This window comes from Chlorocebus sabaeus, chromosome 5 (genome assembly GCF_047675955.1).
Source record: "Chlorocebus sabaeus isolate Y175 chromosome 5, mChlSab1.0.hap1, whole genome shotgun sequence".
Lineage (NCBI taxonomy): Eukaryota > Metazoa > Chordata > Mammalia > Primates > Cercopithecidae > Chlorocebus > Chlorocebus sabaeus.
In genome coordinates, this window is record NC_132908.1 from 84,626,387 (window position 1) to 84,642,275 (window position 15,889).

Consider the following 15,889-nt stretch of genomic DNA (forward strand, 5'->3'; position numbering starts at 1 on the left):
TGTGGCCTTGAGCAGGTTAATAGCTTCTCTGCGTGGGCTGCTGTCTGTGCTGTGAAGATGCTGCAGGGCCCGTCTCATGAGGCTCAGTGACCTGCTTCTCAGTTTCTTGACTATCCTTACAGACACATTTCAATGCACACACATGCGTGTCTGTACTTACCTGTGTTTTTTGTCGCTTAGTATTGTTGTGGCACTTTTTCCACATCAGTCCTTAGATAGGGCCTTCATTCTCCTTACTGTTCCATAATTTTAAAAAAATGTATTCTTTTGTGCAATTTGAGGTTGATTTAAATTGCATTAGTTGAAAGCATGTAGTTTCTGGTGTTTTTTAAACATTAAAATAAATTACTTTTACAGCACATTATAATCTTGATCATTAAAAACAAAACTGGTTTTTTTTTAAAAAATTTTTCCATTATAATGTAAATATCATGATGCATTTTGAACGTCTCTCCAGTAAGCTTTTGGCAGTCGAATATTCTATCACTTTCTGTTCTTTGAACTTTGCTTTCCTTTTCATTTCCCTCACAGAATTTCATCCTGTCAGCATGGCTGTCGCATGCCTGGGCAACAGAAACAGGGATGTAAATTGAAGCTGAAAAAGTTTGTGTTCCTAACCATAAGGCCCTAAGGGCTAAAAAAAACCCCTTCTGGATTGAATTCCTACTACAATGGTTGAACAAAACAGCGTGACTGTGTCACCCACTTAGAACTAATTCTTGATAATAAAATACTGGGAATATATTTTTGAGTAGTTAGATGGGGCTTTTTGGTTAATTATTGTATCGATGGATGATTGATTATGTTTGACTGCTTAGATGAGACAGGATTCCACGTTGGTTCTGCTGTTTTTGGTTTTTGTAGCTCTAGGGTACTGGGAAACTCGAGTCACACCAGTAATATGTGGGAGAGGAAGGAGTCCTCAGCTTCCTTGAGTTATGTGCCAGGGGTCTCAGTGGTCCGTCCTCAGAAACTGTTTTTGATGATCTCCATCTGTTTTGTTGAAAGCAAAGGATTGCAACCCAGCTGACTTACTGAGGGCTTTGCAGTCAGCCGGCGAGGCGCTGGTTTTGTCACCACCATGCCAGTGTTCAGGTGGCCTGTGCTGGCTCCTGGGGTCTGCGCCCTAGGTGGATGGCGCGTCCAGTGTGCTCAGAGCAGAGGTGGTTTTTTAGGTGGGAAAAGGGCTTCGTGGAAGGGAACACACACATCGAGATGCTCACGGAGAGTCCTCTTTAGGAAACAGGACGTTCTGGAAGGTGGGGATCTGGAGACTGCGTTGCTGAGAGCTGTCTGCATCCACGAGCCCCCCAGAAAGCCGAGGGGCACCCGAGGGGCACATTATTCCAGCTGGGAGCTGGTTGCCTTAGAACATGATTTCCTTCACCTTAATAAGGATCTTCAAGGGAAAAAAGGTATATTTGGTCAAATGACCTTGCCAAATGGTGGCCTGAATACATTTTACTCTGTTAAACTTTCTTCTCAGACCATTAATGTGCCAGTGGCCACTGTGAAGAGTCATTAGGGGACTGTTGGCCACTCAGCAGCACCGTCCTTCTTCAGTTGCTCATGAGGGGAGAGAGAAAATGAATGTGTGTATGGACATACTGTGAGCCTAGGATCCCGGGGGCACCAGCCTTCCCACATGCTGTGAGCCTAGGATCCCGGGGGCACCAGCCTTCCCACATGCTGTGAGCCTAGGATCCCGGGACACCAGCCTTCCCACATGCTGTGAGCCTAGGATCCCGGGACACCAGCCTTCCCACATGCTGTGAGCCTAGGATCCCGGGACACCAGCCTTCCCACATGCTGTGAGCCTAGGATCCCGGGACACCAGCCTTCCCACATGCTGTGAGCCTAGGATCCCGGGACACCAGCCTTCCCACATGCTGTGAGCCTAGGGTCCCGGGACACCAGCCTTCCCACATGCTGTGAGCCTAGGATCCCGGGACACCAGCCTTCCCACATGCTGTGAGCCTAGGATCCCGGGACACCAGCCTTCCCACATGCTGTGAGCCTAGGGTCCCGGGACACCAGCCTTCCCACATGCTGTGAGCCTAGGATCCCGGGACACCAGCCTTCCCACATGCTGTGAGCCTAGGATCCCGAGGGCACCAGCATTCCATAGCCTCCTCTTGGGGAACATACCAAGCTCGTGCAGGCCAGGTGACCTCTCCAGTTCCCCATCTCTGAGGAGCATAGGACTGTTGCAGCCTGTAGGTGACTGTGGTGACCAAGCCAGCAGCCACCTGGGCTGCTTTTCATACCCGATCTATAGGTCATTTATCAGGTTTTGTTGTGTTAACTTTAGGTGTCACCAATAACAAGTAGACAAATTTTAAAAATAGTATTTTTGAATGAAATGCAGTTGATTATGCCTTTATTTTAGGGAAAAAACCTTGTGGTCCCGTGATTTACTTGGGCATGGCATGGCGCTGTGCTTGCACTCAATGTGGGGACAGTTACAGGGACACTAGGCTGGATTTTCCTGTGTGCAAATCACAGAAAGGCAGGCTTCCCAAGTTGGTTTTTGGAGAGTGAAGTTCAAGAACGGTGTTTTATTCTCAGATGATAACCACTTTGTATTTCAAGTGCTAGTTCCTTCTCTCCCCACCCTTCCACAACAAAGTGTACCTTAGATATCCCTTGTGACCAGGAAGTGCTAAGGCTTAAAAACGCACAATTGAAATCTGTGGGTGAGTCTGCACTTTGAGATGAAGCTGTGTTAGCTGCCGCCTGTCTGAACACACTAGTGCTTCCTCCAGGGTGGCACCAGGTTTGGTGGTTTCTGGGCTGTGGTTTGTTCTTTGGTAGAATTGTTTCCTTCAAAGCAGAACCCTGAGCCCTTTGGTTGTGGCTCAACATGTTCCTGCAGAACCTGGAGGCAGCACGTGTGTCCTTCCATCCCAATTCAGTGTGATGTTTGCCCCTTTCTTTCTAGGGTGCTACCATTTTGGAATGATACTAACACTTACATGGTTACGAACGTTAGATCTGTACCATAGGAATTAGTTGGGATGGAGTGACTGAAAATGTCAAGCCAGTTTTCATGCAAGTGTGTCACCCCAGAAGCTTTAGAAAACTGGGCGTGATAACAGCTGGTGTGGTCGCAGTCTATTCTGTGTCACACGCTCAGCATCCTCAGCCCAGCTGCTCTGAGCTATCCAGTTGTGCAGACGGAACACGGAGCACCAGCAATTAGGAAAGTTACACTGTTAAAAACCTCATCTCCAGTTTATTCTTCCTTAGCGTTTGGGGCTCCTCCCCACTCAGGACGGGTCCCTGGGAGTGGACTGTGTTGAATGACTCTTAGGCCTCCCCCTCACTGCGGGTCCCTGGGAGTGGACTGTGTTGAATGACTCTTATGTGCTCTTACCATGAATGTTGTTGTTTTAAGGCCTTCTTTTTCTTTGTGATTCTTTTGTTCCCTAGCGTCGTCCCCCAGACTACAGTAATACTCAACAATGATCGGCAGAACGCCATTGTAGCCAAGATGGAAGACCCCTTGAGCAACAGGGCACCGGATTCCCTGGAAAATGTCATTAGCAAGTCAGTAGCACGGCACCAACCCCACCTTTCCCTGCCACTGTGAGGAGTCCCGTGAGAATAAGTCAACGTCCCCAAGCCAGGGCACAGTCCAGCACGCACTTCATCTTTGTGGTCACAGGGTTGAGCTTGGCAGGCACCGCCCCAGCTCTCTGAGGTCGGGGAGGGCAGGCTGGGTGATGCTGAGTGCTGAGTCCAGCCACACCAGGGGGCAGCTGCTGCCGGGGACTTCTGTGTCTCGTGCTGGCTGGGGTTGTGGAGGGGGCTGGCTCTGTATCCTCACAGCAGTCAGTGAAAGCATTCATCCTCCCACCTAGCTCAGTGGTCCTCACGTCTGTCTGTCTGTGCAGAGTGTGTCAGGCAAACAGATACCCTCTCCCACGGTTGCTAAGTGGTGCAGGCATGTTGAGTTTATGACTTTTTTCTTATGCCTTTTTCTCTTGAGACATTTTGAACGGAACTTGGGTCAGAGGTGGGAGTGGACAGAAGACGCCATCCCTGCCCTGTGTGAGGGGAAGGCTGTGCAGTGGCCTCTGGCTGGCATCCGGGCCCTGCTGTCCCCAGGAGTGCCCCTTAGGGCTGCGTGAACCCCTGAGGATGCTGTTGCTTTTTCTTTCCCATCTGTGTCTTCACAAAGTTCTATTTGCTTTTTCTCTCAGTCTCCTTTGTGGATTGCTCCTCCTCCAGCTTCGTCCCCTTTCCGTATTGTCTTAGCTCAGTTCTCCAGGGCCGCAGCTGTGGTCACGAGGGTCTGATACGTGGGGTGAAGGGAGAGGAGTTGGCAGTGGGTGGTGAGGAGGTGCCAGGGTCAGCTGTGCCTCGGGGGCTTTGCGCTGAGGTCAACCAGGCAGATAGCCAGTGTTGAGATCAGGTTTAGCATGGACAGCGCCCTGGAGAACCCAGGCCAGAAAGTGCAGAGTGCGACCTCCTCTGGGTGCGGCCAGTGTTTTCAGCACCCCTTTTTTTTGACTTTGCAAATAGAGAAATTGTGGTCCTTTCTCTTCTGGTGCATAGCAGTCCACGGTAGGGGATGTTGAAAGGGTCATTAAAAAAGGGAAGTAGTAAGTCTCTAAATCATCTTTTTTTTGAGCACTTGTGGAGCTGGCCTTGCCCTGCTTTGCTAGCGGTGTTCTGTCTTTCCACATCAGCAGCCCTTGGGTTGATGGCAGCTCCGATGGGATCTCAGTGGGTTTTTTAAGCCCCTTCAGGGTTTTTTTGCCTGTGGGCATACTTGGGAGTGCTGCTTGCTTTGCAGAGGTGGAGCCATCTCCAGCACGCCCAGCAGCATGGATCGAATTGACCCAGGCCTCTGGGCACAGTCTTCTGATTTAGTCTTTCCTTTAACCTCTCCTGAAAAAAGACTCTTACCAGCATTTTATAGGTTGACTGCTGAACTCAGAAGGCAGCATACTAGGCCTGAGTCCCAGTGAGTTACGATTTTACTTCTTTTGTGATACAAATATTTTCTTTAAATGGTTAAGTTTTATTTTATACAGTTTCGTTTAGCCCCGGGCCATTTTCTCCTATGGAGTTGCTATTAATCTTGGTAGAGAGAGCGGTCTGGGAAGGCTGTGTGATCCACTGGTCCATGCAGAGTTAGATGTTGTGATAAGGAAAGCACTGACCTTCGCGTGCTGCCTGTGGCTCTTACCACACTGGGTTGGTGTGTTTTTTTCCCGTTCAGCGCTGTGCCTGGGCGTCGGCAGAACACCATTGTGGTGAAGGTGCCGGGCCAAGAAGACAGCCACCATGAAGACGGGGAGAGCGGCTCGGAGGCCAGCGACTCGGTGTCCAGCTGTGGACAGGCGGGCAGCCAGAGCATTGGGAGCAACGTCACCCTCATCACCCTGAACTCAGAAGGTGCGTCCCAGGCGTCTTCTTTCCTTGGCCAGAGCAGCAGTAGGATTTTTGTTTGTTTGTTTTGCTTTTTAGAAATTAATTTAGTTGTTTTTTAAAAAAGTGATACAGTGGCCGGGTGCGGTGGCTCACACCTGTAATCCCAGCACTTTGGGAGGCTGAGGCAGGTGGATCACCTGAAGTTGGGAGTTCAAGACCAGCCTGACCAACATGGAGAAATCCTGTCTCTACTGAAAATACAAAATTAACCAGGCGTGGTGGCAGGTGCCTGTAATCCCAGCTACTTGGGAGGCTGAGGCAGGAGAATCGTGGAGGTTGCAGTGAGCTGAGATCGTGCCATTGCACTCCAGCCTGGGCAATACAGCAAAACTCTGTCTCCAAAAAAAAAAAAAAAAAAAAAAGTGATACAGTATAGGACAAGCACAGTGGCTCACGCCTGTAATCCCAGCACTTTGGGAGACTGAGGCAAGTGGATCATGAGGTCAGGAGTTCAAGACCAGCCTGGCCAAGATGGTGAAACCCCATCTCTACTAAAACTACAAAAATTAGTCGGGCATGGTGACAGGTGCCTGTGATCCCAGCTACTTGGGAGGCTGAGGCGGGAGAATTGCTTAAACCCAGGTAGCAGAGGTTACAGTGAGCTGAGATTGCACCACTGCACTCCAGCCTGGGTGACAGAGACTCCGTCTCAAAAAAAAAAAAAAAAAAAAAGTAATACAGTATAAAAATGAAGAATAAAGGGAAAATAACTTGTGATTCCACCATTCTGAGATCTCTAAACCTTTGGGTTTTTTTTTGTGCACATTTCATAAGATTTTATAACTCACTTCTTTCCCCTGCACAGTAGAAATCTTTCCATGTTAGTGCAGATGGACAGAGTCGCTTTTAGCCAGTTTTGCTTATTTCATCAGGTCTGGATGCTTTCCAGGGATGGCTCCCTGTAAGCTTTCATTATTGAAACTAGCATTGGCCTGCTGTCTTTTCATGTCTCTTGGATCCGTGTCTGGACATGGGCTCTCAGAGGCAGATTGCTGGGCTGGAGGATGCAGAGGCAGGACACAGCTTCCACGGGGTCCATGATGCACTGCCCGTTTCCTCTGAGATCTAGAAGGATGTGACCCTCTTTGTCCTACTTGGACTCCTAGCGGGGGCTTCTCTCCTGCAGGGCTCTGAGGCGCCCTCCCGCCTGGCCCTCGGCCTGCCCAGTGTGCCTTTCAGAGCCCTCTTCCCCGGAGAGCCTCTGTGTGCCCTTCATCCGTAAGTGACCAGATGACTGTCAGTTACTACAGTGAGGAGAAAAGAGAGAACCAAACAGACTTAGCTTTGTGCGTGGAGTTGTAAAGCATGTGTTTTCCTTACTTACTAGGAAGATCTCCAGTTTTTTCTGCTTCTGCGTCTGAGTTGTTGATTTTTCCTAGCAACTCGATGTTGATTTGTCTACTGAACAAAGGTTTTCCTGTTAGGAAGACTCATTACCTTATCTGAAACATTGAAAACAATGTTTTCCACAAAAATTGACTTTTACCTAATACAGATTGCTAGGATTCAGATGGCAGAATGGCGGGAAGAGAGAAAGAGAGGTTGAGTTGATCTTTTTTTTTTTTTTTCCCAGTTGAGATCTAATTTATATACCATAAAATTGACCATTTTAAAGCATACGTCTCAGTGGTTTTTAGTACATTCACAAGGTTGTACAGTCATCACTTCAGACTAATTCTAGAGTATTTTTTATTACACCCAGAAGAAGTCCTGTGTCCATCAACAGTCACTTTCCGTTCTCCCAGCCTCCAGTCCCGGCACCCAACTCATCTCCGTCCTTGTGGATATGCCTATTGTGGACCTTGACTCTAAATGGAATCCTGTAGCGTCACCCACATTGTAGCTTTTGCCCCAGCATTTGTTCCTTTTCATGGCTGCGTGATATGCCAAGGTATGGATGGCCCACATTCTGTTGATCCATCATCAGTTGATGGACATCTGGGTTGTTTGCACTTTTTGGCTGTTGTCAGGAATGCTGCTGTTGCTGAATGCTGCTGTGAACATTGACGTGCGGGTTTTGTGTATGGAGGAATTGCAGGGTCAGGGCAGTGGAGTTTTTCACACATTGAATTTGAGGAACGGAGGGGTGCTCCTGATTTCATTTTCATGGAAATTGAAAATCACATTGCAGAAACGACAGACTAATTGTTGTAATTAATTATTTTTCGATGTGGGTTTTGTGTAAATCCCCATATAGATCTGGCCACCCCTTTCAGGCCTGATGTTTGTTTGATTTAAACTGTGTTAGCTGAGGCAAAAAAAGAAAAAAAAAACTTAGTAGTTCTGGGGAGTCCAGGGTCATAAAAACAAAAAAATCTAAATGAACTTATGAGAAGATATCAAATTTGGAGTCTGCTTAATATTAATCTGTATCTATAAGGAAAAATACAAATTTTCTTTGTGTCTGAGTTTTTAAGTTCTTTTGATGTTTTGTGTAAGACATTTTTCTTTAGCAAAGGCTCTGAGCAGACTTTATAGCCGTTTTTGCCACTGATTGTCCTCATCAAACATAATTTTGTTGTACAACACAGGTTGTTAGGATTGGGGTGAGTTGCAGAACTTTTCTCATCTTCAACTTGACTTCGTTTTGAAGGGGAGGTCATCATCCCGAGCCATTCTGTTTTCTCATCCCATTAGGAGGAAACATTTCTTGTAATAAATCTCTTTCACTGACTCTGTCCTTGGGAATGTCTATCCTCGTGGGGTCGGTGTTATGAAAATATCTGCTTGAGCTGCCTTATTTGGCATCGTGGCTTGGTGAAAATGACACCCAGAGGAAGTCATCTTTAAATGATTGCTGTCTATGTAAATGTTGGAAAAATAGCCAATCCATTAATGTCTCTGATGTCAGATTTACTCTCAACCCGTAGTGGTGTCATCTCTTCAGCATTTCCATGGCGGTGCGAATGTGCCGAGAATGGGGCCAGCAGCTTCCTGCCTGTGCCCCTCTGTCCCAGAGCACCTGGGCAGGCGGTGAATCAGTGAGTTTCTACGAGGGAAAGCATTAGGAATATGGGAAGTGCTAAAGGGGGGTGCGCTTGTCTCTCTGTTTAGTTGTTTTAGGCTCTGATAAGAGACAGGAGCCGCAGGAGACAGATTGTTCTTAGCTTCTTGTTTAAGTATTTAAGTGCCTTAAGTCTTAGAGAACCACAGATTTCAAAACAGTTATTTCTTAAGAATTCCAAATGGCTTGTGTGAATTGACATGCTGTTTTATATCAAATTTGGAATCAGTTTATTATACTGCAAAGATACCATGTCATTTTATTCTAGTTTTTTTCACTTAGGTAATTCTGTTTGTCATGACAGACACTCCACTGGAATAAGAAGGACGGTAACTCCCAGCTATTGAAAGCAGGGAACAATAGACTGTGTCTCATTGGAATAAGGACGGTAGCTCCTGACTGTTGAAAGCAGGGAACAGTAGACTGTGTCTCATTGGAATAAGAAGGACGGTAGCTCCTGACTGTTGAAAGCAGGGAACAGTAGACCGTGTCTCATTAGAATAAGAAGGACAGTAGCTCCTGACTGTTGAAACCAGGAAACAGTAGACTGTGTCTCATTGGAATAAGAAGGAAGGTAGCTCCTGACTGTTGAAAGCAGGGAACAGTAGACTGTGTCTCATTGGAATAAGAAGAACGGTAGCTCCTGACTATTGAAAACAGGGAACAATAGACCGTGTCTCATTGGAATAAGAAGGACGGTAGCTCCTGACTGTTGAAAGCAGGGAACAGTAGACTGTGTCTTCGTTCTTGTGCTTGCCTTTTGTCAGTAGTTTTGGTCTTAGTGTGCTCATAGCTTTGTTTTGTACTTGAAAGTGTGTGGGGCGCCATCGTTCAATGACTAAGCTGCCGGCTGAGTTAGAGAAACAAGTTGAGCTAAAATGGACCTAGAGTGGGATCTGTTTGTCCATTAAGGGATTTAGTTAGGTTCTTAATCAAGAGTTTAAATTCCTGCTGTGTATGCATTTGCTGATTCCTACAAAAATGCATTCCTGCTGTGTATGCATTTGCTAATTCCTACAAAATCCTACACGTAAAATGTTAGGTACTTAATTTCAGTGGGGAAGGACTGTCATTGAATTCTAGTTGAATTATTGCCGGGAGTTGGTCCCATGGACATCCCAGTCAGTAGAATGACTTACATGGTAGCCCTTGGTGATGCTGGTGAAGGCAGGTGAGGCACAGCTGGGCGAGTTGGGCAGCTGTGAGAGCTGTCAGCTGCGGCCGTCCTTCAGCTGCTGCTGGCACGCCATCCATGGAACGTCAGCCACGCACGTGGAAATAAGAACATGTAGCCACGCTGTGCTGTGCAGATTCACAGACCTCACAGTCCACGAATGTCAGCCATGCACGTGGAAAAGAGAATGTGTAGCTACGTAGCCATGCTGTGCTGTGTGGTCAGATTCACAGACCTTGCAGTCCGTGGGATGCCATCCGTGCACATGGAAAGAAGAACATTTAGCTACATTCCTCAAACATTTATTTACAGAGTTCATCTTAATGTGGTTTTAACATAAGTGCTGTATGTGTGAGGTAACAGGGAAACACTTTTTCATGGCAGTCCTGAGGTGATTGCTAATAAGAATAGGGCTGCAGAGAGATGAGTGACCACAGTAAAACCAAGGGAAGCAGGAGACAGCAGCGTGAGAACAGTCGTGGCTCTGAGTGCCACAGAGCGGCCAGAAGGGCAGTCTGGGGAAGTGAGTGGGGTTGATGGTGTCTCAGCAGCTTGGGTTGAGTTTCTGGATGCACAGCCTGTGTCCCAGGATGGAGGTGTCGGGAGCAGTCTTGACCCATGACTGTGTTGGTGCCGAGCAGTCAGGAGTTCACCCAGACTCCTCCCCACCACCTCCTCCACCCGGAAAGACTGCTTCCCATCCCTGCCCTGTGAGACCAGACGCTTGGAGAGCAGACTTCTCAGGCGCTAGAGGTGCTCAACTCTCCAGAGCTTGGGCGCCGACTGGTGCTGGATTCGGGTTCTCTGCGTGACCCGGAGGCGCAGGATCCTTTTAACTCAGGGTTAAATTATTTTTCACTTTAACAGATGTTTAAGCGTTATAGGCAAAATCTTTACAATAGAATTATTGATGGAAAACAGCGCACTCAAAAAAAAGCAAAATAAAAGCAGCCCACACCAAAAAAGCATTTTGAAAGAAAATGGTACAGTGTTCCATTTCTAAACTGAAGTCTCTGTAATGTGTAGTTTGTGGAATGTCAGTGTTACAGATGTCTAAAATTCTCAAATACGATGTCACATAATCATAAAGTTCCTGATTTTAGAGCGAGGCCACCCTATCAGGAGCCCACCTGGTTTTCATAGTTGTCCTCCAGGCGTGTGGACTTTCTGCTGTTCAGGACACCTCCACTCTTCCCCTCCCCTCCCCTTTTAATCTTTCTGCTCCCCTTTTCCCGTCCCACATATTCATTAAGCATCCACTAGTACCTGATGGGAATGGAGGTTCTTTTGAAGTATCCGTATGTGACATCGTAGACATCTAGCCAGTAGATGGCCAGAGTTGGCGTGTTTGGGACAAATGTGGCCTTACCTTTATGGGGTGTCCCTATCCCCCAGGATCCTGGCATACCCCAACACATTGTATTTTCTTGTGGGGCAAATAATGATGAGGAGCCCAACAGATAGAATGTCTCATGCATTCCACATAGAATTCTTATTCTCCACCTTGAATAGGAGAGATGAATTATTGACAGTTACGGTTAATCATGTCCTGGCTCCGGAAGCATTTTGAGCTGTAATGTGTGTAACCATGCAGCCTGGGCTGCCTTTAGGTTTGAATTCTACGTGGGTTTGCTCTGTGTTATCCATTGTTGGAACCATTATGCAGAGTTGCTTTTGAAATTCATAAACAGCTTGAGTAAGTGTTTGCAAAAGCCAGTTGAAAATTAATTTTTGACAGGGATGGCATATCTAACTTGAATCTGAAGACTTACCTGGAGATGGTGAGGCTGACCTTGAGCTGAATTGTCGTGGAGTTGGTTGTGTTGTGGAAATTAACACCACGCTCTAAGGCTTTGAACAACCCTGCAGTCCAGTGACTTGTAAAGGATGGTCTTCTGATTTGTTCACTGTCCTGCCGGAGACGAAAATCCAGCATTTGTTACCTCTGTGACTACAGGGGACTAACGTGTGGAATCCCAGGGACAGGAATATTGAGCCATCGCCTGAAAAATGACCATGGAACTGTACTTCCTAGGGTGTTCATGTGAAGTTAGGGCTTCGGTCTTGGACAACACACAGACTAACATTTATCGGAATTGTTTCATCTGCTCTTGGGAAGTCAGCATTCAAGTGAAAGTAGGAGAGAGAGGGATCTTAAAAAGACTATTTCAATTATTGGTTAATTCCTTTCTGTAGACTGACTAAGAAAAAAGGATAAATTAATAACTGTTCACTGTGGTCTGACAGTACAGATTCCAGGCTGGGATTTTTAAATCATTGTTTTGTTTCCCTTTTTACCCCCAGTAGGGAATTCTGAATATATAAAAGTCCAGTAATCCAGCAGATTATATCAGGAAGCAGATATGAGACAGTGCCTTCCATGTCAGTGCAGAAAAGGCCTCATTTAAATTTGGAGTCTTTGAGGATCGGCAGCTTTCTAGGAAGAGACACTGGAAATGTGTGAATCACTGGTCGTTAGCAGGCAGGGGCTTCTCATGGCTTAGAGCGTTTGCCTCCTTTCCCAGTCTGCCTCTCACTTGGCCTGCGACCTCTATCAGGGTCATTCATTTCTGCAGACGTCTGAGCACTTCTCCTGTGAGATGGATCGTGGACTGGCTCAGCTGCTGGAGTTACTGTGAGGACTGAGGAAATGAGGCCTCTGAAGTGGTGGAGGTGTGGATTCAGGAGCTTGCCTGACAGGACGGGCCCTCCCTCAGTGCGGTGGGACGTGGGCCTGCCCCCTGCCTAGTCCTTAGACCGCTGCCCGAACCCGTCAGAGCTCAGCGGGCCTTTGTGCTCTCCTGTGCAGGAGGCGGGAAGCCTGCCTGGAGTGGTGTCCTTCATGGTCTCTCTCCACCCATGGGGCCCTCCTCACACAGGTCAGAACCCGCTTACCTCAGAACCTCCTTGCTAAACAGGGCCCACCCCACAGCCTCTGATTGGTGGGGCCTGAGAATGAGCATTTTCAGCAAGTTCCCCGTCACTGCTGATGCTGCTGGTCTGAGAACATGCCTGAAAATCTCTAGCACTTAGAGGAGTGCAGTGGGAGTGATGTTGTCAATAGGAAATCCGTGGACACAGGTGTAGATGGGAACCAGTAGACGGGTGGGTCAGCACTGATAATGTGGCTATGCTGAGCAGGAAGCACAGGGCGTGGAGGTGTGAGCCGCCAACACAGAGAGGCCGGCACAAGCTGGGTCCTGCTGGACGCTCGAGGCAGGAGATTCCTGGGAGGACAGGCCAGGTGGCCTTTGGGTAACTCTGGTGGAGGCAGAGTCTAGAGTCAGAGTCTGCTGCAGTGCTGAAAAAAGGCCATGAAGAAGTGTTGAGGCCTGGATGAGGCCAGTGGTTGTGGAGGGAGGGCTCGTTGTGACCTGCGATGCAGGAGGAGCCACCCAGAGCTGGGGCAGCTCCGTGTGGGATGGAGGGCGCAGCCATCCTTGGGTGCACTGGGTCTGGACGTTTGCACACCAGCCCTCGGTGGAGCCTGAGCCTGCGAGGGGATGAGCTCAGTGGCTGCCCTGACATTGTCTTGAGGTGGGAGCCTGGGGAGGACAGAGGTGGCAGGTGGCAGCCCCCCCAGGAGCCGGCTGTCCCCCTAAGTCAGGGAGATTCTTGGTCTGGGCATGGAGAGCCCACGTCATCCCTCCTGGAGGGTCTCAGTGACACTTTGACATGATTTCGACTCACTGCTTGAAAAACAACTCTGAACTCTTGTCCAGTGTTTACTTTAAAAATATTATCTCACCACAGAGAGCTCAGCTGAGTGTGTTTCAGCACTGTCAGTTCCTGAGAGAGGCTTCAGGATCTTTAGTAGCTTGGTGGCTACGGCTGAGAGCCCCTGCCCACCGTCCCCATGCCGTCCTCGCACTGGCCCTGCATGGCCCACATCCTGGTGTGGGTGGGTGATGGTCGGGGAGGCCGATGGCATGGGATGCTGCTGCCCTTCCTGCTGCCTGCCTCGGGTCCTGTGTTTGGGATCTCCAGGTCCTAAGTCCAGAGATGCTTGGTGTCACTGAGACCACCCTCATCTACCCAGAGTTCCCGTTAAATGAACCTCAGTGCTGGGAACGCTGGGAAGTTTAAAGACAGTGGGTCTCATTGTGAGCCCTGCTGACCCCAGGTCCTCGGCCGTTCTTGGATTACTGAGCAGCCCTGTAATCAGCTGCCTGTCCCCTCTGCCCGTGCCCCCTCAGCTCGTGCCCTCTGCCTGTCCCCTCTGCCCATGCTCCCTCTGCCCATCCCCTCTGTCTGTGCTCCCTCTGCCCGTGCCCTCTGCCCGTGCCTCCTCAGCTTGTGCCCTCTGCCTGTGCCCCCTCAGCTCATGCCCTCTGCCCATCCCCTCTGCCCATCCCCTCTGCCAGTCCCCTCTGCCCGTGCCAGTTCAGCTTGGACCACGCTGCTCGCTGCCTGGGTGACTGGGCCTTGCTTGGTTCTCCACCCTTCCCTGTCCCTCTGCTGCCCTACGTTCCCTGCTCTGGCCACACTGGTTGTCTTACCTTCCTGGAGCACGTGGCCTCTCCTGGCCCAGGCCGGTGCTGCTCCCCACTCTGGAATGTTCTCTGGAGTTCTTACCCTGGGTGGCTCCTTCCCTCTTGCCTGCTTGGGGTCACCCGTTCTCGTCTGAGGTCAGCTGTACCCCTGCCTGTCTCCCTGTTCGCTTGCAGGCCACTGTCCTTGGCACTTGGGAGTCAGGAGGAGCAGGGCCGAGGTCTTGCGCTCCAGGAGCTACCAGGAGGCTGCTGTGCAGGGACTCAGGTACTCAGGTGCTCCTCCGGTGCCTCAACGGCTTTCACTCTTTTCGTGCTCCTTTACCTGGGGCTCTGTACTGGCGCTGCCAGGAGGCCTGGCTGGCCTGGGCTGGGAGCCCATGTTGAACAGCATCTATGTGGGATCGAGGCTGATTCCCGCGGCCCCAGTTCACGCTGGATGGCATCTGAGGGTGTCGCCCTGGCTTGAGCCCAGCCCGGGTGCAGGAGTCAGGGAGACCGTGCAGTGGGACAGTTCCCGTTCGCCAGCTGGGCCTGCGCGGCCTCTGCTTCCCAGCCACCAGGGGCCACAAGCAAATCTCTGCCTCTTGCCCAGGCCCCAAGGCAGAACATTTAAGAAAATCCTCCCTTCACAAGGACAGACACAGGGAAGGATTCAGCCCCTTAGGTTAGATCTGACCAGGAAATCTGTGGCATGGTCTAAGGTCAGCACAAGCGGGGAGCTGTGTCTGGGGCCTCCCGTCCGTGTGGGAGAAGCACGTGGCGCTGGGAAATGCGTGGTGCAGGCGCCAGTGCTCCAGAGCTGCCTTGGCTGCCGTCCTCCCACATCTTGGGTTTCTCCTGCAGATTCCCATTTAAATCGTCAGTCCCATGGAGTCCATGACCATCTCTAGCCCTGGTGTGGGCAGCATGTGGCTTTGGATCTCAGAGGCTGGGCCACTGCTGCCTTGGCTCCCAGGCCCCCTCTGTGCCGCCCTTCCCCTCCCCGTGGCTTCCTGACTGGACTGCTGCTGGCCAGGACTGCACTGCTGTGTTCAGTGGCATTGGCCTGTGACCCTGAGCACGGGCTTAGATGCCGAACTTTAGACCCAGTGCCAGGCACTTGGGTGTCCCATAGGATTTGTAGATAAACTCATAAAATACCCGGAGGTTGGATTCTCTTAGCTTTCTAACTGTGGCCTCTAGACAGCCCCTGCCATGAGACTCCATCCATTGGTCTTGAGGTCACATGTTTCCATTTCGCTCCTCATATAGAGGTGAAAAGTAATAGTGGCTGACTGATGGATGTTCTGAAAAAATGCACGTCTGAGCATGTGTTCCTAGCAGCATCCCTGTACTTCCGAACCACCTCTGAGCATCGATGCTTCTTCCTCATCTCTGTCCTGAATTCCAAACATTAGAGCGGTTTTCTATCCTTAGCTACAGCCAGGAGCCCAGCCACACTGCCCTGCCCGTGACAGTGTGTGTTTGTGAGGACAGGGTGACCAGCCCTGCTCTGGTATTTCATGGAAATCTTATGTTTCAGGGAATGGGAAAGGCTCCCTGTGGAGGGAACTGTGCACACTAGGAGCACCCGGCAGCCACCAGCTTCTTGGCTGTGCTCCAGGCTTCCTGGCCCAGTAGGCAGGGCTGGCTGCCCTTGTAGGAGCCGGAAAGTCAATATTGGAACATTTCAGAATAAACCTCCCAGATGTTCTGAGGCAGTGATGCCCAGGGTGGCATGACTGTAGCCAGCCCTGGGCCTCGGAGACTCCGGCATAGCGTGGGGTTCCTCCTAGG

General features: G+C 49.7%; 1 protein-coding gene across 19 annotated transcripts in view; it reads left to right on the plus strand.

The window, feature by feature from the left end:
- BANP (BTG3 associated nuclear protein) overlaps nt 1–15,889 on the plus strand; it is a 127,524-nt gene that overhangs the window by 48,946 nt on the left and 62,689 nt on the right. For 14 of the 19 annotated variants that reach the window (XM_038008163.2, XM_038008157.2, XM_038008158.2 and 11 more), the window contains 2 exons: nt 3,433–3,549; nt 5,231–5,406. In XM_038008163.2, coding sequence (XP_037864091.1) covers nt 3,433–3,549; nt 5,231–5,406 — 293 coding nt within the window. The remainder of the gene's footprint in view (nt 1–3,432; nt 3,550–5,230; nt 5,407–15,889) is intronic. The other 5 variants (XM_073015636.1, XM_073015639.1, XM_073015637.1 and 2 more) reach the window with 1 other exon arrangement.